The 21,111-nt window shown below is 34.7% G+C and overlaps 3 protein-coding genes across 3 annotated transcripts; 2 read left to right on the top strand and 1 right to left on the bottom strand.

Moving 5' to 3' along the window:
- Positions 1-1,912: 1,912 nt before the first annotated feature.
- Positions 1,913-6,495, top strand: LOC132610581 (histidine-containing phosphotransfer protein 1-like). The gene is made up of 6 exons (XM_060324904.1): positions 1,913-2,151; positions 2,462-2,592; positions 2,694-2,762; positions 2,978-3,049; positions 5,429-5,501; positions 6,092-6,495. Exons 1-6 carry the CDS (start codon positions 2,089-2,091, stop codon positions 6,155-6,157), a joined length of 474 nt encoding a protein of 157 aa, XP_060180887.1. The 5' UTR covers positions 1,913-2,088; the 3' UTR covers positions 6,158-6,495.
- A 4,189-nt stretch (positions 6,496-10,684) lies between these two features.
- Positions 10,685-11,398, top strand: LOC132611733 (uncharacterized). Its single transcript, XM_060326116.1, has 2 exons — positions 10,685-10,823; positions 10,949-11,398. Exons 1-2 carry the CDS (start codon positions 10,707-10,709, stop codon positions 11,396-11,398), a joined length of 567 nt encoding a protein of 188 aa, XP_060182099.1. The 5' UTR covers positions 10,685-10,706.
- A 628-nt stretch (positions 11,399-12,026) lies between these two features.
- Positions 12,027-12,642, bottom strand: LOC132611451 (uncharacterized). The gene is made up of 2 exons (XM_060325881.1): positions 12,414-12,642; positions 12,027-12,323 (listed from the first exon to the last, which is right to left on the bottom strand). The coding sequence occupies exons 1-2, from the start codon at positions 12,575-12,577 to the stop codon at positions 12,098-12,100; spliced, it is 390 nt and encodes a 129-aa protein (XP_060181864.1). The 5' UTR covers positions 12,578-12,642; the 3' UTR covers positions 12,027-12,097.
- Positions 12,643-21,111: the final 8,469 nt, after the last annotated feature.

The raw sequence follows: 21,111 nt of genomic DNA, 5'->3' as shown, positions 1-21,111 counted from the left end.
AATTAACTTCTGGCATATGGAAATTTTGTTCCCTGAAAAAATAAAATACTTTATTTGGCTTGTGAGATATAATATAATTATGTCCAATAAACTTAGGTTTACCGGAGGAATTATTGAATCCCCAGAATATGAATGATGTGATACTAATGTAAAGGATTCCTCACATATTATCAGGGAATGTCCAAAGTCTCTAGAAATATGGAATAACTTCATTCACGGCATGAAATTGATGTTATATGAAATGCTAAGCCGACACTTATATGAAAATATTATAGATAATGTCTCGTATTCTTGATATAAAATCACACTTATAAATTTTAATTATGTGACATGTAGGAAAGGAGCGGAATAAAAAATTGATTAAAGAGAAATGTTTATATAGAGCCTGTTTGGATGGGCTTAAAAAAAGCAGCTTATAAATTGTTTCCAGATTATAAGTCAAAAAAAAAAAAAAATTGGGGTAGGCCAACTTAATTTTTTTGGCTTATAAACTGTTTTCAGCTTATAAGTTGCTTTAGATAAATTAAGCTAAACGGACCCAATTAATTTTTTAGACTTATTTAAGCACAAGATGACTTTAAGCTGGCTAGCCAAACACTCAAAAAAGCTGAAAACAGCTTATAAGCAACTTATAAGTCAATCCAAACGAGCTTCTATTGAGTTTATATGCGAACAAATTACTAATTATGCTAGGGAATTTATGAATTAGTTCCAAGTCAAGCTTCTAATTCCAAACAAGCCAAACTAATTGCTTGATTTTTCCATGTGCAGGAAACATAAAGTTGAACACATATGGTAGTTTCAAGACACAATCTGGAGCTGCCGCTTTTGGAGGAATCTTTAGAGGTGATAACGGAAGATGGTTGTTAGGATATTCAGGTAAGGTGAAACCTATGACAGGGCTCACAGTAGAATTATGGAGCATAAAAAAGGGCTAATTGTAGCTAAATTCATGGGATACCAAGATATAGAGGTGGAATAGTCTGCTACTTGTTGTCAAGCTTATTAAGGATGAGGATATACAACACATCTTCTTAGAACTATTTGTCAAATGTCAGCAAGACCACTATTAAATGTCTATATATGGAGTTTATATGCGAACAAATTACTAATTATGCTAGGAAAATTTATGAATCAGTTCCAAGTCAAGCTTCTAATTCCAAACAAGCCAAACTAATTGCTTGGTTTTTCCATGTGCAGGAAACATAAAGTTGAACACATATGGTAGTCTCAAGACACAATATGGAGCTGTCGCTTTTGAAGGAATCTTTAGATGATAACGGAAAACGGTTGTTGGGATATTCAGGTAAGGTGAAACCTACGACAGGTCTCACCGTAGAATTATGGAGCATAAAAAAAGGCTAGTCGTAGCTAAACTCATGGAATACCAAGAAGTAGAGGTGGAATCGGTCTGCCTACTTGCTGTCAAGCTTATTAAGGAAGAGGATATACAACATATCCTCTTGGGGCTATTTGTCAAATGTTAGCAAAACCTCTATTAAATATATTTGGAGAGAGGCAAATCAATGTGCCGACTTCTAGCTAGCCAAGGACACAAGCATGATGAAGATTTCATAATCTGGGAAAATGCGCTATAAGGTGTGAAGTCTCTTCTCCTGATAAACTTAAGTAGCATTGTTTTGAAAGGTTTTATCTTTTTTAGGCTTCTCCAGTGTACCAAAACAAAAATGTATAACTTCTTGCTATCTTCGAAATCAAATTAATAAAAATACATTAAGAATAAAAATATGATCATCTATTTGGGTCTTGGGAACATAAAAGGTAGGACATAAAAAAGGTGCAATTTGACCATTTTGTATTTCCAAGATACAGCCAGAAGTGACCGTTTTGTTAATTTAATGAATGTGCGTTTTGTGGAAGTCAATTCAAGACTAATCACAATATTGATTTTGTACCATATCAAGGTCCTTTTCATATCTTTCTCATCTCAATAAACACATCACCAATATATATCTACGTCCATATTTCTCGTGCATCCCCAAAGATCTGCTTGTTTTTCCAAGTCCACCCATAAGTCTAAAAGTAGTGAAAAAGAGTCAGTGAAGTTGGAAAAAGACACCCAAAATCATGGAAATTGTAGGGAAGTTGCAGAAACAATTTATGGAGTACATGTCATCTCTATACCGTGAGGTGAGTTTTTAATCTTCAAGAAAAAAGGGTAAACCAAGAAAACAGAATTCAAAAAGATTCAATCTTTATATTTTTTTCCTCTATTTTGTGTAATAGAGTTGGAAAAGATGCAATCTTTATATATCTTTTCCCTATTTGTGTAATAGAGTTGGAAAATATCCAATCTTTATCTCTCTTTTGTACCCTCCTTTTTGTTGGTGTTTTTTTCCCCTTGTTCTTGTTTGTTTTGCATTTATTTGATTTGGATATATATTTGTTTGAGGTTTTTCTAATGAAGGGTTTTTGATTTTCTTGTTGTTGAACACAAAAGGGATTCTTGGATGATCAGTTTCTTCAGCTTCAGAAATTGCAAGATGAGAGCAACCCTGATTTTGTTGTTGAAGTTGTGTCCCTTTTCTTTGATGATTCTGAAAAACTTCTCAACAACTTATCCATTGCTTTGTGAGTTCTTATGATTATTCTGAGTTAGTTTGCCTTTTCTTTGATAAATTGAATTTTGAAAGAGGTGGCTGAATAGGTCTGTATTGTGATTATTTATACAGGCAGCAACAGGTTGTGGATTTTAAGCAGGTTGATGCCCATGTTCACCGGTTCAAGGGTAGCAGTTCCAGGTATTTGACTTTTATATTGGTTGAGACTTTGCTAGTATTAACCAGCTTTTGTTGATCCTTAAGCATTCAATTTGTTTATTTCCATTGTATGTGGACACCTTTGAGAATTGACCTAGGATTCTGATTTTGTCATTTGAATTTTGTATAAATTCTTAAAGGTGGTCGTTAGTATCTCGAGCTCGTATCTGATTAGAGCCGCTCTTTTTGTTTTGCAGCATAGGTGCACAAAGAGTAAAGAATGCTTGTGTTGCTTTCAAAAAAATCTGTGAAGACAATAACCTTGAAGGGTGAGTTTTGCTTAATGCTTTAGTGTAACTCTTTCCTACACTGAGTTGGATTATTAGAAAGGTTACTCCAATACAAAAACATAGCTGCTTGATTTAGTAAAGGAGCTGTTGGGAGAATAAAATTGTGTGGTCTACCATTTACCTTGATGGAAATTGTAGCTTCCCATATAATTTCTGCATGTATACTTTTTCTTCTGAATTGATGATCTAAAACGAATCAAGTGGATCTTTGTAAGCTTGACTAGGTCATGTAAAATAGGGTGGAGGTCGTGTGAGATTTACCTATGGCAACGTGGTGTATATCTTAGTTATGTGGGAATATATGCTTATGGACTTGTACAGGGCATTAATCTTTTGGACATAATCTACAGCTAATTTAGGTCTCTAGAACTTCCCAAAATTTTCTTCGATCATAATAGCAAACAATCCATCTTTGCCTCATCTCAGTTCTCACCTATGTTACTCGGACTCGGGTGCGGGTGTCGGATACGGGTACGGATCTAGAGGTCAGATTCGTCATGATCTAAAATTTAAGATTCGTGGGTATGGATCCAGGTATAGATACGGGTGCGGGGATTCGGCAAAAAATAATTTAGAATTCTAAAAATAGAGTTATAAAACCTACTTTATGCAGTGTTATCAAAAGTGAAAAGCGCAAAAAAGCTCTAAGTTCACCTGGAGCTTTAAGCGCAAAGCGCAAATAAAGTGTGGGCTTTAATGAAAAAAAGCGCAAAGGTGCGAACATACAAATATATATATGTTTAGTCCAAGACTATTAATAATAACCATGAATAACAAATATATGGACAAGGAAATTGTAGAAACATTATGATAAAGTGAAATATCAATTATCTAGTGTCACCTCATCAAGAGAGGCTCATTGGCAAGGAAAAGTATGTCTTAGAGCCTTGATGATGACACCGAAGCGCACATAAAGCGAGGCGAAGCGCTCAACATGTTTTGAGCCTCGCTTCAGGGCTTAAGCTTACGTTAAGCACGCCTTTGACAACACTGACTTTATGAGATATTACGTGGAAAACTTCAAGAGAAAATATTGATCAAGAGGAGAATCTCGGAAGGAGATAAAGGAAAAGGAGCGACATAGAAATTTCTATATACAAGTTATTCCATTTTCTTCAATTTTACCATAGCTTTTGTTTTGATTACATAAATCATTGAATCTGTCCGGAATTTCTTCCTCGATTTTGGTCAAAGTACCCAAAATTGGTTGACCAGATCGGTTACGGATCCCACACCCACACCCATGTCGTGTCGACACGGATGCGGCACCGAAAGTGAAGAGTCCCATCACTATAACTCCCAAAGAAACTATTTTTTGTCTGCTCTTTCTGTCTAACAAATTTAACCTCGTCGTTTAACAAAGTGTTTTAATACTGGGACCATTTTTGGAGTTCTGTAGAAACAGTTCTTCTTATGTCATATTCCCTGTTACCATTCCTTCTCTTATCTCTAAATCTTTTATTTGTTTATCATTTGGACTCCAGGAAGAAGATATCTCTAGCTTTAGAAGATGAATTGAAGTTTTAGACCAGTTCGTACTTGCTTATATCTTAGGAATGTTATTTCTTCAAGTATCTTTGCAGTGCCAAAATTAACACCAAGTTTCATGTTTGGAGTTCTGAATTATCATATTACACCAGCATTTTCGTTATATCTGCTTCTATTCCCAAGTGGATGACATTATGGAAAATCTGAAAAGGCAACATTTCAACTTTGTGTGGCTCACGTTTGCTCAAGAAAAGTGTGCATCGGTTTCTTCGGATTATCATAATATTCATTGTACCATGGTTTAAAATAATATGCTGGCTAGGTTGAAGCATTAAATTGCATAATCTATGCTATTAAAACTAAGGAATTTAGATATTTCAGAAAACGGTATCTATCTTAATGCGCTTAGTATCTATCGTAGTGCGCTCAGTACTATATTGGAAGAAATTGTTGAGAGTACCTGTAACCAAATGTCACGTCAGCGGAGTCATCTGGCTCAACAGTTTGGACCATATGGAGCCAAATTGGGCGTTATTGGTTTCTTGACTTAAACATATGGTGAATGGGTATTTTAGTTATCTATGGGATAACATAAAACATAACATTTAGTATTTTGTGTTTATGGTTAATGTACATAGCTCCCGATTCCAGAATAAAGGTTGAACTACATAGTTGCAGGATTTTTTTCATAAATGACTGATTCCAGTCTTAACTTGCTTCATTTGGGGTTCAAGTATTCATGTTATCTTGTGACTGTAATTGGATTAAGTCTTAAGTTTTGATTTTCAAGATTGTGTTTCAGACCATGATAACACACAATTCTGTGCTTCTGAAATCACTAAAGTTCTTTTCTTTTGTTTTTGGGTGCAGGTGTATGCAATGTATGCAGCATGCAAAGCATGAATATTTTCTTGTGAAGAATAAACTTGAAACTTTGTTTAGGGTAAGTGCTCCACTAAGAATGCAAAGGATTTCCAGATCAAGCACCATTTTGCTAGGTTCTCCTGTGCTTAATCGATTTGTCTGTTTTAAAAATGAGATCTTTGTGTCATAGCTGACGAACGTGTGCTTTAAGTTAGGAATTTAATAAACAAACATGAAATTTAACTTTCAAGGCACGGTGCTTGGTAACCAAATAACACATCAGCATCTCGCCATTTTCAACATTTTTCATCCAAGTATTGTTTGGATCCTTGATTCTCCCAATGAGGCATCTTTTATACCAGAACTTACAACTGATTGGAAAAGTTAGCTCTTCTTGTCAGCTTCATTAAGCTGTCAAATATTAGATTTCTGGCATCAAATTTCTTCTATAGAGAGTATGTTCATATCCTCTTTGGCTTCAGAAAAAGCTATTTTGTTCCTTAAAGTCCCCGAATTCAGTTTATCTTGGACTTTCTTCGATAATCAAAGACATTGACCAGTGTATTTCATACATATATAATTCTTTCTAAAGTAGAAAAGATTTCAGCATCAGAAAGGCTGCAAATCAGCTCAAGAATTCGATCTGATAAGTCTTGTTTGATAATGCAGCTGGAGCAACAAATCCTGGCTGCTGGTGGTACGATTCCTAATTTCCTATCATATCTTAGGTGCTAATACCATGAAAGGGATGGCGAGAACAAAAAAAGATAAATTAGGGGTTTGCTGCTGCAGAGAGTTTCAAGATTTTTCATGAGCTCCTTTGACTGCTAGCTTTTAATTGTTGAAGGTCTAAAGAATTTCATGTGAATAACATATTTAATCATCTTTGTTGCTTCATTTTCATAGGTTTTCTCGCGATCTATGTTATGTTCGACCTGTCATTTCTTTGTTTTATAAACTCAATCTCACAATTCAGATGTTGGGTGAGTGTTTAAGACAGTATTAGTCATTTGTAAAACTTCAGATGACAACCTTATAAGTACTATAAATAGAGGATTGTGTTTGATGCCCAATTGATGATTGCTGTTATTTGTCCACTTTCGTGTGAGAATGTGGACTCTTGTTTACGAGCCAAGCTAACCTGTATGTGATTGCACCACAAACTAAAGATTTCACAGGATGACAAAGTGGCTTATAAGAACAAGGGACTACTGAAGTATAAAGGGTGATTTGCAAGAACCATAAGAGGTGGTCTTGAATTTTTTCGCCCCAATTATAAAAAATTTACAAAAATGACTCCTGCTTAAAAAATTCATTGGGCAAAACTTTTGTTGCCTATGGGGCATAAATTAGTTTTGCCTATGAGGTAAGAGTTCTAGACATTTCAGTACCCCACTCATTATCATATTCATTTTTTTGCACGGACTGTCCTTCAGATGCGCTGGTCTTTAATTTTAGCCCCTCAAATTGCTGATCTTTAATTTTTATCCTTTGCCTAAAAATGTGGCCGAAAATACTTTGAGTTTTGGGTTTGAACCCTAGCTCAGTCAAAAAAATAAACAATTTTGCAAAGCAAGTTTTTTTTTGCGAAGTTTTCTACGAAACTTTGTCTTGCGAATTTTTTTACTGGGGTTCGAACCTAGAATCTCAGGGGTATTTTTTGCCACTTAAAGTTTCGAAGGACAAAAATTAAAGACCAATTAAATCAATTTGAGGGCCAACAATTAAAGACCACCTCCGGATAAGGGCATTTGTGCGAATGACCCTATCGTATTTTATTTATGCAATTTTCACAAATACAAACTGTCCAACCTACTTAAGCTTAAGCGGATATATGAAGTACATTCATGGGGAAGTTAGCCATATGTACCATCCAGCTTAACAGTTTACACTCTCTATAGCCCTATTTTTAATTTGCTGCCTGCAGAGCCCATAAGACTTAATCAAATGTTCAAAAATCTATCCTCTCTCTAATAATTCACTCTTTCCGTCCACTCCTCTCCAACACCTTTATTTTCCTTTATCTCAAATCCTAATCCTTTTTCATTATTATTTTGGATAATATTTTTTTAACAAATTGTAATCCTTTTTCATTATTATTTTGGATAATAATTTTTTAACAAATTGTCAATAAACACAAAAGCACAATAATACCGATGCAATATATTTTTCAAGCATTTTTTTCAAGTATTCTATAACTTCGTTCTTCTCAGAGCATTACCAGCAGTGGGGGAGCCACATTCATCCCAGGGTGTCAACCGACACCCTTTCGTCGAAAAATTACATTGTGTAAATACGTAAAAAGAATTTTTTTATGTATATATACTATGTGCTGAACCCCTTAATTTCTTCGTATATTTGTTTTTTTTATATTTTGACACCCCTTAGTAAAAATCCTAGTTCCGTCACTGATTACCGGTCTATTACTTCATCAAGAAAAGGTATAGGGCAGAAAAATAGAGATGCCTATCACCACTACACCTTTATAGCAATCTTCTTTTCCATCACCATGTAAGATTTTTTTTTTTTTTTTTGGATTAAACGGACATTTTATTTAATACTAAATAGTTACAAAAGACGAACTAGGTACATAGTTGCTATCATGGATAGCCAGAGTTTTAAGGTAAAATTTTCACAAATAGCTACCTTTTAACTCTTTCTAACAACCTATAACTACATATGCTATATTTACAATTCGTAACTAGATGACCCTATATTTATCTAGTAGTCGGGTATACCAAAATATAGCATAAATATAGCGGAAATACAGATGCGAGTTTAACTGACAATGTTATATTTATGGAAACAAAATCTGTTCCAATTTTAATTAGAATCAGTTATATTGTTCCCTGATTCACGCAAATATCCTCTCATTCCATATCTGATTCCATATCTCCTTCAAACAGCTAACAAATTCAAAAAAAATTGAATTCAAACCTTACAATCATATTTTTAACCAAAAATAAAAAGGTTGAAAAACCTTTGAAAAATAACAATATCAAACCAGTGAACATAGCTTGATTATCACGACGAATATATATTTGATTTCATCAAGTTGAGTTCATAATTGAGGTAACGATTTTTTCACTGCAAACTTTTTTTTTTGTTCGTCTTTTCTGAAATTGTTTCAGCTAAATTGAATATAACACATTGCTGTATTCGAAAACAACAGGGTAATGACAAGTGTAACTGCGTTGATTCGTCATTCTGGTTTTTGGAACGATCAGAACTGTTTTGTGAATTACAAAATTGATGCTGTTGTATTCATTGATAATTGCAATTTCGATGAGTTAGTTTGTACGATTACAAATCAATTAGGCGTGGATACTGTTAGGAAAACTATTTCAATAAAATATACTGTTGAAGGCGATTTTCAACCAATTGAAATACACAACGATATGGGAGTTCGTGTGTACGTTGAGCTTAAGAGAGAAAACAGAGTTTTGGGGATGTATCCAATGTGCGTTAGTATTCATGATTTGGATGTTGAGGATGGTGTAACTGGTAATCGTATTATTGGAGATGATGTGCTGCAAATTGGATATAGCGAGAATCGGGATGGTATGAAAGTTTGTGATTCTACTGTAAACGCTGTTATTTTGTTTGGGAATGATAACAATTTGGTAATTTCGAAACCGGAAGCGAAAGGAGTTTTTGTCGATCAAATTTACTAGGATAAGGAAACTTGGAAAATTGTGATGACGAAATACTCAATTCGTGAAAGATTCAATTTCAAAACAGAGAGATCGAATGCTATAAGGTATGATTTTCTAAATGTATTCTGGTAACAGAAAGTGCAGATGTATTTTTGTTATATTTGTACTGTATTGAGATGATTTGTTAACTTATTTAGCACACTGTTAATTTTAAAAATGTTTGATGCAATATATTCTGATATATTTTTTGTATATTTATACTGTATTTAATTGATTCAATATGTACTATTTGCATTGTATTATGTAGCTACACTCTGGCATGTTGGTCGCCAGAATGTAAATGGAAATTCAGAGCGTCGAGAATTGGGGATTCTGAAATGTTCAGGGTTAGAGCTTTCGATGACGAACATACATGTCCGTTGAAGGACAAGGTGTATTCACAAAGGCAAGAAACAAGTTGGTTTATTGGAGAAGCGGTTGTGAAGGCGAAAATAACTAACCATAAAAGGAAGGTCACACCTGGGGATATAATAGATGATGTTAAGAATGAATTCGGCGTAGATGTTTCTTATATGATGGCATGGAGAGCTAGAGAGAAGGCTATAAAAGATTTCAGAGGTGATCCAGCTCATTCATACAAGAAGTTGCCGGCATATATATACATACTTGATAAAACGTATCCTGGATCGCTCGTTAAAATGCATAAATCACCAGAAAATGAGTTTATGTATTTGTTTGTAGCACTCAAAGCATTCATAAAGGGATTCGAGTGTTGTAGACCAATAGTTGTAGTGGATGGTGCACATCTTAAATCAACGTATAATGGTACATTTGTGTCGGCAAGTACTTTGGATGGAGTAGGTATGTGTAATTCTATTCTATGAATGTTTTTTTTATAGATACAACATTATGCTTATTGATTTGCAAATAAAGCTGCTAAAAACATACTCTGGATGTATTGCTGGTGTAAATTTGTGAATATTATATGTTGAAATACACTGTAAATATGAGGTAAATATATTGTAAATATATATATTATTGTTTTATAAATGATGGTGCTAAAAATACAGTGTGAGATCAAATTCAGTTGAAATATGTGTTGAATATATTATAAATATATACTGATTTTTGTAGGTAATATCCTACCACTAGCGTATGGTGTGATAGATTCTGAGAATAATAAGTCGTGGACGTGGTTCTTTGAACTGTTCAAGCAAGCTTATGGTGTTAGGCAAAATATGTGTGTCATGTCCGACAGACATGAAAGCATAATACACGCAGTTTCTAAGGTGTATCCTACTGTTCCTCATTTGGCTTGTATATGGCATTTGTGGAAAAATGTGACAAAGCAATACACAACAAACAGTGAGGTGTTGAGTCCTATATTTTATTCGCTAGCGAAAGCATACAGCCAGGATGAGTTCGATAAATTGATGGAGAAGATTGGGAATGTTGATATTCGGGTAAAACGATACCTAGAAGATGCTGGAAGAGATAAATGGTCTAGGCTTTATTCACCTGTTAATAGAGGGTGGACAATGACTTCGAATATAGCCGAATGTATTAATGGAAAACTGGTTGCTGCAAGAGAGTTACATATTTTTGATTTCCTTGAAGAAGTGAGGAAGATGTTTGGTAGATGGAATTGGACAAATAGAAAAAATGGTACCTACACATTCACAACACTGATGAGGCGGTATCAAGAGATGTTGTCGATCAACGAGTACAAATCAATACGAATGAGGGTATCTTTGTTTGCAACACAAAAATTTAATCTATATTTTTACTATATGTAATGTATATTTATATATATTCCCAATATGGTAAAACTGCTCAGGTAATGCTTGTTTATTTGTTAAATGGTTCTCAGGTTGAAGCGTCAACTGAATATGTTTACACAGTGAATGATGGACCGAGGCGTTTCATAATAGATTTGAAGAAGAAAACTTGCAGCTGCAGGATGTTCCAACTGGACGAGATACCGTGTTCTCATGCATGGGCAGTATTGAAGAATAAAAATTTGACTGCTGATGTATATTGTTCGGATTTATTCAAGCCGGAAACAGTTGTGAACACATATGATGTGCCAGTTGATCCTCTTCCCGATGAGACCGAGTGGAATGTTCCTAAAAGTATATTAGATGAAGTTGTTATGTCACCGATCTATAAGAGACCCCCTGGGAGGCCAAAAAAGAAGAGGGACAAGCCATTACAGGAGTTGATGATTGGTAAACGCAGAAATTCCTGCGGTAAATGTGGACGTCTTGGTCATAATAGGCGTTCGTGTGATAATCCGCCGCTCAATAAGAAGAATAAATAAGTCCATTTTGATTTTATTTGTTAAGACAATTCTACTTTAAATTTCAGTTAAAAATAAAAAATGAATTCATCTTGAATTCATATTATTCTAGTATGATTGTATTTCACATGGTTGAACATCCGATGTTTTTCAATGTAATGCTATATTGGTGGTTAAATGGTATTTGAAAAGTCTACTCTATGTTAACTGATTTGACCTTTTGTTTTGGATTTATGATTTAATAGTTGTATTTCGTATATATTTTGGCTATATTTTAGTTGCATTTTGTCTGATCTGGTAGATAATACTTATTCTGGTTTACTGTTAACTATATTTAATATATATTTTACATATATTTGAAGTGTATTTAGATGAAATTTTAAATTTTGTAACAAACTGTAATTTTAAAAATGGACTTATGGAATATATCTGAGTTATATTTTCTGTATATATCGACTGTATTTAAATGGTTATATATACTACTTTGTTAAATGAATACATTTCACAGATAATGAAAAATGGAATTTATGCATTGAAAAAATAACATACTTGAAAGAAACAACAATATAAAAACCATAAGGTGGTGTTCAATATTAATCATCCTAAAAAATATTACTACACATGAAACAATATATCCAAAATGAAAAAACAGCAACAAAAGTCGCAACCAACTATGCTATTGTTCAACATGAAAATCAAAAACACAAATGAATTGGTGGCCTAATCAAGATCCTCTTTATCAACTGCATCGTAATCAACTGCCGGTCTAATTGGTCTTGGAGGCTGCTCGTTATCACTTGATGCATTGTTGTTTGACTTATCCCATGCATAGTCGCATAAAAGGGCACCATATCTCATATGGAGTAACTTTGCATCGAATTCGGTTGGGATGACTGCACTTGAGCTCAAGTATTCAGCGAAGGCTGCCACATACACACCACAATCCCTGGAACAAAAATGATCAAAAAATTTACTTATCAAAACCCACGAAAAAAAAGATGTATTTATTGTGTTTTTTATTGGAATAGATTCTTACATGCTAGAGGGAGCTTGTTGCGGGAGATTGTCTACATTCACAATGTCAAAGTTGTCGGTCTGTTCTCTATTTCTGTAAGAAGGATGTGTGACAAAATCTATATCCGCCTTCTTCTCATAGAAATCAGTCATTTGTAGACTATGTGTCACTAGAGTAGCCAACATTTTCACTCCGACTCTAACGACAGCATCATGCCCTGCAGCTCGGTATGAGTTGTATACGTAGATGGACCTGTTTGTAAAAAGAAAATATAAGAAAAAAACAAACATATAAAATTTGTAGAAAAATGAATGATTTTTTCATTGGATGAGAGCAGACCTATCAGTGAATGATATCACAACCAAAATCCAGTGATTTTCCTCTTTTATGCTGACAGGAATTAGTACGTTGTCAACAGTATACCATGGTACATTAGCCACCAGCCTGTGCCCGTTAATGTACTCACACAGTTCATCTTCCTTACTGGCGACACATGTGGATGAATCAGGGTTTTCCCAAGATTTGTAAATTTCAGCAACTAAAGTGTGAAAAATACAGCTGGCAGTGGTGAATCTATAGTTGCTGTTATTGTGATACTTCCCCTTATTGTGTAGGTAGTAGAAAATAACATCAATATGCTGTAAAAACATCAATTCAGTGACTATAATCAACACTATGTTCAAAAAAAATATTGCTGTATATATAGTAAATATAGTGAAATATACTCTTAAACATAGTAAAAATACAATTCTGTATACCTGGACAGTACTGTGCTCAACTAGTAAATTAATGTCTGTATATTAAATATAGTGCAAGTATAATGATGACAATATTCTAAAAATACAAGTTGTGACAATAAGTACCTAAACCTACTCCATCAACCTAAAACAATAAAAACATGGTTCAAATGAATTTAAAGCCATCAGCAAAACAGATACACATATACAGTACTGCTTTAAAAGTTAAAAGTTTCAGTTAAATATAGAGAAAATATATGGTAAATATGCCTGAAATATATTTTCAACAACAGAAACCGGATCATTAATTGGCAACCCAACTCCCTCAACCTAAAACAATAAAAACATGGTTCAAATGAATTTAAAGGCATCAACAAAACAGATACACATATACACATATATAGTACTGCTTTAAAAGTTAAAAGATTCAGTTAAATATAGAGAAAATATATGGTAAATATGCCTGAAATATATTTTTTACTATATATGTCAAATATAGTAAAAAATATACTCTAGCTACATCACATTGTAATTCTATTATAAAACATAAAAAAATTAGATAACAAGCAGAAAGATATCAAAACCTCATCAGTCCAAAGTTGTCCATCCATAGATAACAAGTAGAACCAGTTTTTGTCGGCTACGGCTGTAACGCCTAAATGCAACCGAAGTTCGGCATCCGCAGGATCGAGTCCTTCCTTGTTCTTTCTGTAATGATTTTCATTTGGCTTCCTGTATATCAACAATGGAAAGAACATACGTTAAGTTTATTGATAATTGAATTCTGGAAAACTAAAAAAACAAGTTGTGACAATAAGTACCTTTTGTCATGCGATTTCAACAGATCCTTCTCAAGCCACTTTTGATATTCTTGAAGAAACGAAGTATCTAACGGGGAATTTATAGGGTGGTCAACAAATGGGTGTTTTTTCTGATAAATGCAAGGACCGATATTTTTGGCAGAAGAACCCGCTGAGCTGAAATTGGGACAATAAGGGGACAGGTTATATTTGCTTGGTTTCCTTTCTCGGGCAGCACCTGGATGGACAATGATCTGTTTTTCAGAGTTTGAAAACTGTGCAGTCTCACCACTTGAGCTTTGGCCCGCATTTGGTTGTACGGGAACTTGTTGTCCAGTTTCATCGCTTGAACTGTGGCCAACTATCGGTTGTACTCCAACTTGCTGTTCAGTTTCATTAGTTGAACTTTGTCCGGTTGTTGGTTGTACTCCAAGTTGGATTGGTATCTGAGAATCAGGAATCATCCACTGAGAGATGGTTACCGGGTTATTGTCCACATTCTGAGGAGTCCTTAAACTTGAAAAATCGGTTTGATCATCGCGTGGTACTGGAGGAGGACCGAGAGGAATAACACATGCTAAAGGGCAGTTGATTAGCAAGTCCGCTACCATTTCCTCTGATGCGGTAAATTCAGCATTAGCATTCTCCATATCGCCGATTTGCTGAGATTCCTGAAATAAAAAACAAGAAAAAAAACGACTGGTGTTTGTCAATTATTGCTTATCAAAATGACATTTCAGTACTTACATCAAAATTTAAATGGATTGGTGTTATGGGCACTCCATCTGTTTGTGCATCACTTTTAACTCCGGTTTCTTTATCCACATCAACAACAGAAACCGGATCATTAATTGGCAACCCAACTCCCTCAACCTAAAACAATAAAAACATGGTTCAAATGAATTTAAAGGCATCAGCAAAACAGATACACATATACACATATATAATAGTGCTTTAAAAGTTAAAAGTTTCAGTTAAATATAGAGAAAATATATGGTAAATATGCCTGAAATATAGTAAACAGAAATCAGAATAAGTAACATTGAACATAATAATCAAAATACAATTAAAATACAGCCACAACATATATGAAAAACTAATATTAAAATATCAATCCAAAACAAATATAGCACTGCTAGTATATATAAACACAATCATAACAAAAATAGCACAAATAGATACATCAAAAAGAACACTACTAACAAATCACCATGTGAAAACTATATATGTAAATACACTATAGGTAATACAAAAACACAGCTAAAAATCCAATATTTTCACTTTGAATAATATACTGCAAATATAGAAAAGTGAAAGAAAAAATGAGTACCACTGGATGACTCCTCTGCGCGGAAGTGGCACCACCACCTTGATTCTCTTTGGTTGAAAGCTTTACTGCACCGCCACTTTGATTGCCTTGAGAAATCCCACCATCACTATGTAAGTCAGCTTTTAACATTGTGTCGCCGACTTTTAAAATTTTCCAAAAGAAAATATAAAGTCTTCCAATAAATATATCAAAATAACTTAAAAAGTAAATAATTTCCATTTTTAGTGTTGATTTTTACCTTATCTGGTGTTTGATTGCCCTTTATTGCATCTAACAACTTTTTGAAGTTGTTATCCATGTAGTCAAACACCTACAGTTTTGAAAGATAAAAAATAGAATTAGAATTGTTAATTACTTGACACAAGCAATATGAAGTAAAAAAAACATATTGAAAACAAAACGCCTACTTCTTTCTTGAAAATCCGAATCTCTTCTCTTATCAGTTTAAACTCCTCTGTTCGGGGTGCTGTAGGTGCATCTGGTTTCCTTGTCCCTTTTATCCCAGATTCCTTCCGTGATGGTTGTTTCCTGGGAGGAGGAACAGAAACTGGAAACTGCGTCCGTTTCTTGCCTCGCGGGGAATCAGAATTGGCACTCCTTTGTTGCTGTTTGCCACTGGACAGATGCGGTGGTGTGGTACTAAAATCATCGTAATCATCGTCTACCAAATCAGTACCATGTACACCATCAACTCCATGTTTGACGTCTGGTATATCATGTGCAACATGAGGCAATTTAAGAGTTTCCAACTCATGGGGTGTTGGCACAACTTCCTCAAATCTACAGGACTATGAACAACAAAATATAGAAACTATATTACCGTATATATCTACATTGGTAACATACTAAAAATATGAGGAAAATATAGTCAAAATATATTGATCACAAATGACTTATTTCATAAATATAGACAAAATATAATCAAAATATAGCATGTAAAACAAACATATTAAAACAGTTAAATGGTAAAAGACACAAAACTGTTAAAAGACTGTTTTACCGGATTTTTATCGTCTCTGAACATGCCATCCATCAATCTCTTGAATTCTGGTTTTCCTTTCGTAGTCCGCCAATTCAAAATTCTAGGAATTAAATTCCCCGTCTTAACTGCAATGGTGGACGGGACTTTTGAGCAACATTCATACAACCATACTTGCATAGCAAGCGGCAAACCATGAATCCTATAATATTTCTTAAAACCAGCATATTTCTGCCCGATGCTTACAACCAACTCTCTAAACGAATCTTTACCCCAAGGATATTCATTATATCTCCCGTCCTCTACAACATCAAAATGGATCCTTGGTATGTTTGTTGAGTTCGGCTCACCACAATGTACCCACATATTTATGAAATACAATATTGCCATCTTGACTGCGTCATCCCCTTTATCATCCCAGACAGTCTTGTTGAAACACTCAATAAACTCGTGTCTTTTAACCGGCAATTGGTTCTCCTGATTTCTACCAAAATACTCAACCATAAGCCTATTCGGTTTTGAGTTATCATAAACAAAATCATTTTCATCAGATACACAATCTAGCCCAGTGATCAATGCAAATTCTCTAAGGCCAAAACGCAGAACTTTACCATTTATTTCAAATGTAAAGCACCTATATGTACTGCCCCTAAGTTCTTTGACCATAAAGCACCGAAAAATCTGTGCTTGTACATCCAATTGCTGCATTCTAAGATATTTACCAAAACAAGAATTCCTAAACATATCCATCTGTGGATCTGTTAGTTTGCCTCTAATATCTTGCATTACATTAACATTCGTGTATCTACACATAGATGGTGCCACAGCAGGGTGCTTGGTAACCAAAAATTTAGATACCTGAAACAAAATGCCAAAAAACACGTATGATTGACATATATCAACTGAATGTACTTAAAAATATACACAAAATAACTGTCAACAAAATAATAACTGAATGTACTTAAAAATCTTAAAAATCACTGTAATAACTGTCAACAAAATATACACAAGAATAACTGAATGTACTTAAAAATCTTAAAAATCACAGTTATGGTGAAGAAAAATACACACAAAATAACTGAAGAAACATGTGTAAAAAAAACACAGAAATATACTTAAAATGCACATATAATATAGATTTGGTTAATTCACAGATCTGTAATAACTGAACTAAAAAAAAAAAAGAACTAAATATACTGAAAATACAACAAAAACATACCTCTTCATCATCATCCTCATCCACATTACGTTTGGCTTTAGCAATTTTTTTGCCCCTAACATTAACAACATTGTCACCAGCCTTTCTCTTCTTTTGTTTCTCCATTTGAGAAACATTTTTCAATTTTTCTTGTTGTTTACTCTTCGAATCAACATATTCCTTAGAACACCTAGGATCGTTAATTCTTTTGAACGATTCTCAGCATAAGAGCCTGCAATGACAGTTTCATGTTGAGAAATTCCCAAAGAAAAATTAGGAATCGCACATTCGTGTTCTATACCTGTATTTCTCATCGGAGTAGCAACTTTCTTAGTCATTCCAATTGAATCTAAGAAAAAACAACCAAGAACAAACACTGATAGTTAATTACTTAGACTTGCATTCCTGATTCAAACGAAAAAAAAAAAACACCCAAAATATAGGTTAAATACACGGTAAAAAATAAAAATCTGTATAGAATCTTACTTTATTTTGGGAATTAGATTTGAAACGTGAGAGAAATCAATGAATAGTTAATTAGAGATAAAAAAGGAAGTTGAATAATTGAAAAACTGATTTGAAATTGGAGGAAAGTAATGGATATGGTGAATAATGGCGTGTATTTAGGAGGTAGGAGAGAGACACGTTTTTTTTTTTGCTTAAATTTAGGGGAGTGGGAAGTTATCAGATGAGTGGTAAAAACATGGTAGCTATGTGAAGTAAATATGATATATTTTAACTACTAAATATAATTATTGAAAAGTTTAGTTATGTTTCATAAATAGGTAATAATGAAACCTATGCCAAGTAAATTTTACTTTTAAGGTTTCCCAAGCTAAACTATTACACACACTTATAGATACTAATTTAGTAGATGTCAATCCTGCTTTATCTGCCACCAAAATGTCATTTACGCTTGCTGGAGGTGCAAACAAAAGAAATAGTTGATTATATGTTCCAAGCTTGATGCCATACTTTGACAAAACATCTGCTAACTTGTACCCTTGCTTGAAGTTATGCCGTACCGCTGGACTCCCCAACCTCCTCAATAGCGACCTGCAAGAAGTAAGAATATTATGGTAAATAGGTTGAGGTTTTTCTAAAAGATGTATTACTTCGACAGAGTCAGTTTCCACTTCAAGTGAAAAGAGATTTTTATCGAGAGGTAGTTGAAGGCCTTGCAGTAGGGCTTGTAACTCTACCATAGTGTGGTTTAAACTATGTATGAGTTGATAATAACCCAAAATCCAATTTCCACTTGACTCTCTAAAGACTCCACCTATCCCTCCATTTTTTGAAAAAGCACCATCAATATTAAGCTTTGTATAGCCAGTGGCGGAGGAATGCCAAGTGATATGAATCTCTTTTTTGGTCGGAGGACTGGGAGTATTTGAAGTAGAATACTTATATTCAGTGGCTCTCATAATGATTGTGTGGGTGTTGATAGTAGAAGAGTCCTGATTAAAGGTATTATGGTTTCGATTAAGCCAAATATACCAAAGGGCAAATGGATAAAATTCGGTCCAGGTTAGGTGATTATTAGAGATAGGGGCATCTAATTCATGTAGGTTTTCTAACCAGTGAGCAGGATTATTAAGAATATTATTCATGTTAAGGCCTAAGTCGAACCAAAATTGCCTAGCAACTCGACAGTCTAATAGAATGTGAGTTATACTTTCTTCCAAGGAAGAGCATAAAGGACATGTTGCATCAGGAGTTAATCCTATATGGTGGAGGTAGGCTTTCGTGGGAAGTCTGTTATGTGAGACGAGCCAAAGAAAAAAATTTGAGTCTTGGTAAAGGTGCGCAGAGACCATATCCAGTTGAAGGAGTAGGTGGAAGTGGAACATTGTTGTGGGTGAGTAGTTTAAGAGCAAATTTAGTAGAGAACACACCGTTAGGTTCATCTGACCAGTAAGGGGTATCTTCTTCTCTCATTTGTAGTGTAATGGTAGAAGCAGCAGCCTTAATCTGATCGGGGATATCAAAGGAAAGGGTGTTCCAGTTCCAACTAGTGTCAGTCCAAAGAATAGAGAGGGTTAGCATGGGTTCATTGCGGTTGAGAGGGCCATAAATAATAGACTTCAGAGGAGGGGACAATGGTATCCAACTATGGTTCCAAAGATTAATAGAATCCCCTCACCCAGGGAACCAAGCTACTGCTTGAGAGCACAACCTACTACCATTTAGGATATTGTTCCAGATAAAGGAGGTGGAGGTCGAGGAGAGTTTCATACCATATTTATTGATGAAGGTGCGGGCCCATAAGGTCATTCTATTCGTATAAAGGCGCCATGCTAAACTAGCAAGGAGGGAGAGATTTTTGTTGTGGGTTTTACAAAAACTGATAGATGCTAAAATTTTGTGTTAGCATTACCATCGTTAAGCCAGTTTATACGGGATCTTATTCTCCAAAAATCTTCCTCAACTTTAAGAATATTATTATATTCAGAAAAAAGATTTTTTTCCAAGATTTTGAAGGAAGCTACTATGGTCTATGGGGGTAGGATGGGGACTGTTGAATACCACCTATTCTAGCTATTAGACGACCCTTTTGGTGGAAAATGTTATCAAAAGTGGAATGAATCCATTGAGTGGCTCTAACAGTAAAAAGATTGATAGCGTCTGTTAGATTTTTATTGAGCAACTACCTTGAACAATTCTTTTAAACTCAGGACGATCAAACCAAAAACTCTCTACTTTAAAAGGTTTTTGACCCACAAGAGGATGATTATTAGTGAGCTTAAATAAAATAGGATTATGATCCGAATGGGTCTTTGGTAAATGAGTGATAGAGACATTAGGGTAACAATCCAACCATTTATCATTAGCAAAACACCGATCTAATCTCTCCAAAGTTAATCCACTATGTGTTTTTCTATGATTTGACCAAGTGAATCTATTTCCTTTAAAACCCAAATCAAATTAGTTTGCAGCGGTTTATGCAGGATCAAAATCTAGAACTTCTAGTAGTATTTATTAGCCTCCCCCCCTCAATTTATCATGTTGAGTTAGAATCTCATTAAATTCACATGCGACAAACCACAATCATTAATATTCTCAGAAAAAGATTCAAGATTATTCCATAACAAAGTTCTCTTAAAGCTCTTAGTACTAGCATAAATGACACTAGAAACCCACGATTTATGGTTTGGATGTACCTGAATCATAGCATGTAACTCTTACTGTTACCATTCCAAAGCAGCACTATACCACCAGATGCTTCTTGAGCCGGCACCTCTAAGAAATCATCAAAGTCAAATTCATCTCTAAGGCTAACATGACTCGCCAGCCTAGCCTCCAACAGGGCTACCAAGCATGGCTTATGATGCTGTATCAGCTCCCTAAAATTCCTTTTAAAAGTGGGATTATTGCCCCCCTAATATTCCAAACAATAAAACTAAAAAGATTTGTCATTGGGGTATGGGTCAAGTAGGGTTTGCAGTCACCCAGTTTTCCTTCGGAGCAAAGGGGCTCGGCCTCAATGTTGGTGTCGTTACCACAGCGTGCTTCGCTATTGCATGGTTCACTGCCGGACGGAGGTCGAATGCACATTTCACTAGAGCCACTCGGCATATGTGGATATATTTTTTGTTCTCGTGTTCCAGGAAGATCATAAGAGACACCTGTCGGAGGGTCGATATTTCAGTGAAAGAACCCCTCGGAATTTCCTCC

This window comes from Lycium barbarum, chromosome 9, assembly GCF_019175385.1.
Source record: "Lycium barbarum isolate Lr01 chromosome 9, ASM1917538v2, whole genome shotgun sequence".
NCBI classification, from domain to species: Eukaryota; Viridiplantae; Streptophyta; class Magnoliopsida; order Solanales; family Solanaceae; genus Lycium; species Lycium barbarum.
Note: the sequence above shows the minus strand (reverse complement) of the source record. Positions and strands in the feature narration are given on the sequence as shown.

Coding starts and splice junctions, on each gene's coding strand:
- LOC132611451 (XM_060325881.1), bottom strand. CDS start 12,577: ATGTTGGCTACTCTAGTGACACATAGTCTACAAATGACTGATTTCTAT. Junction 12,324..12,413: donor CAACAAGCTCCCTCTAGCAT/GTAAGAATCTAT, acceptor TTTTTGTTCCAG/GGATTGTGGTGTGTATGTGG.
- LOC132611733 (XM_060326116.1), top strand. CDS start 10,707: ATGTTTGGTAGATGGAATTGGACAAATAGAAAAAATGGTACCTACACA. Junction 10,824..10,948: donor ACAAATCAATACGAATGAGG/GTATCTTTGTTT, acceptor AATGGTTCTCAG/GTTGAAGCGTCAACTGAATA.
- LOC132610581 (XM_060324904.1), top strand. CDS start 2,089: ATGGAAATTGTAGGGAAGTTGCAGAAACAATTTATGGAGTACATGTCA. Junction 2,593..2,693: donor AACAACTTATCCATTGCTTT/GTGAGTTCTTAT, acceptor TTATTTATACAG/GCAGCAACAGGTTGTGGATT. Junction 5,502..6,091: donor AACTTGAAACTTTGTTTAGG/GTAAGTGCTCCA, acceptor TTGATAATGCAG/CTGGAGCAACAAATCCTGGC.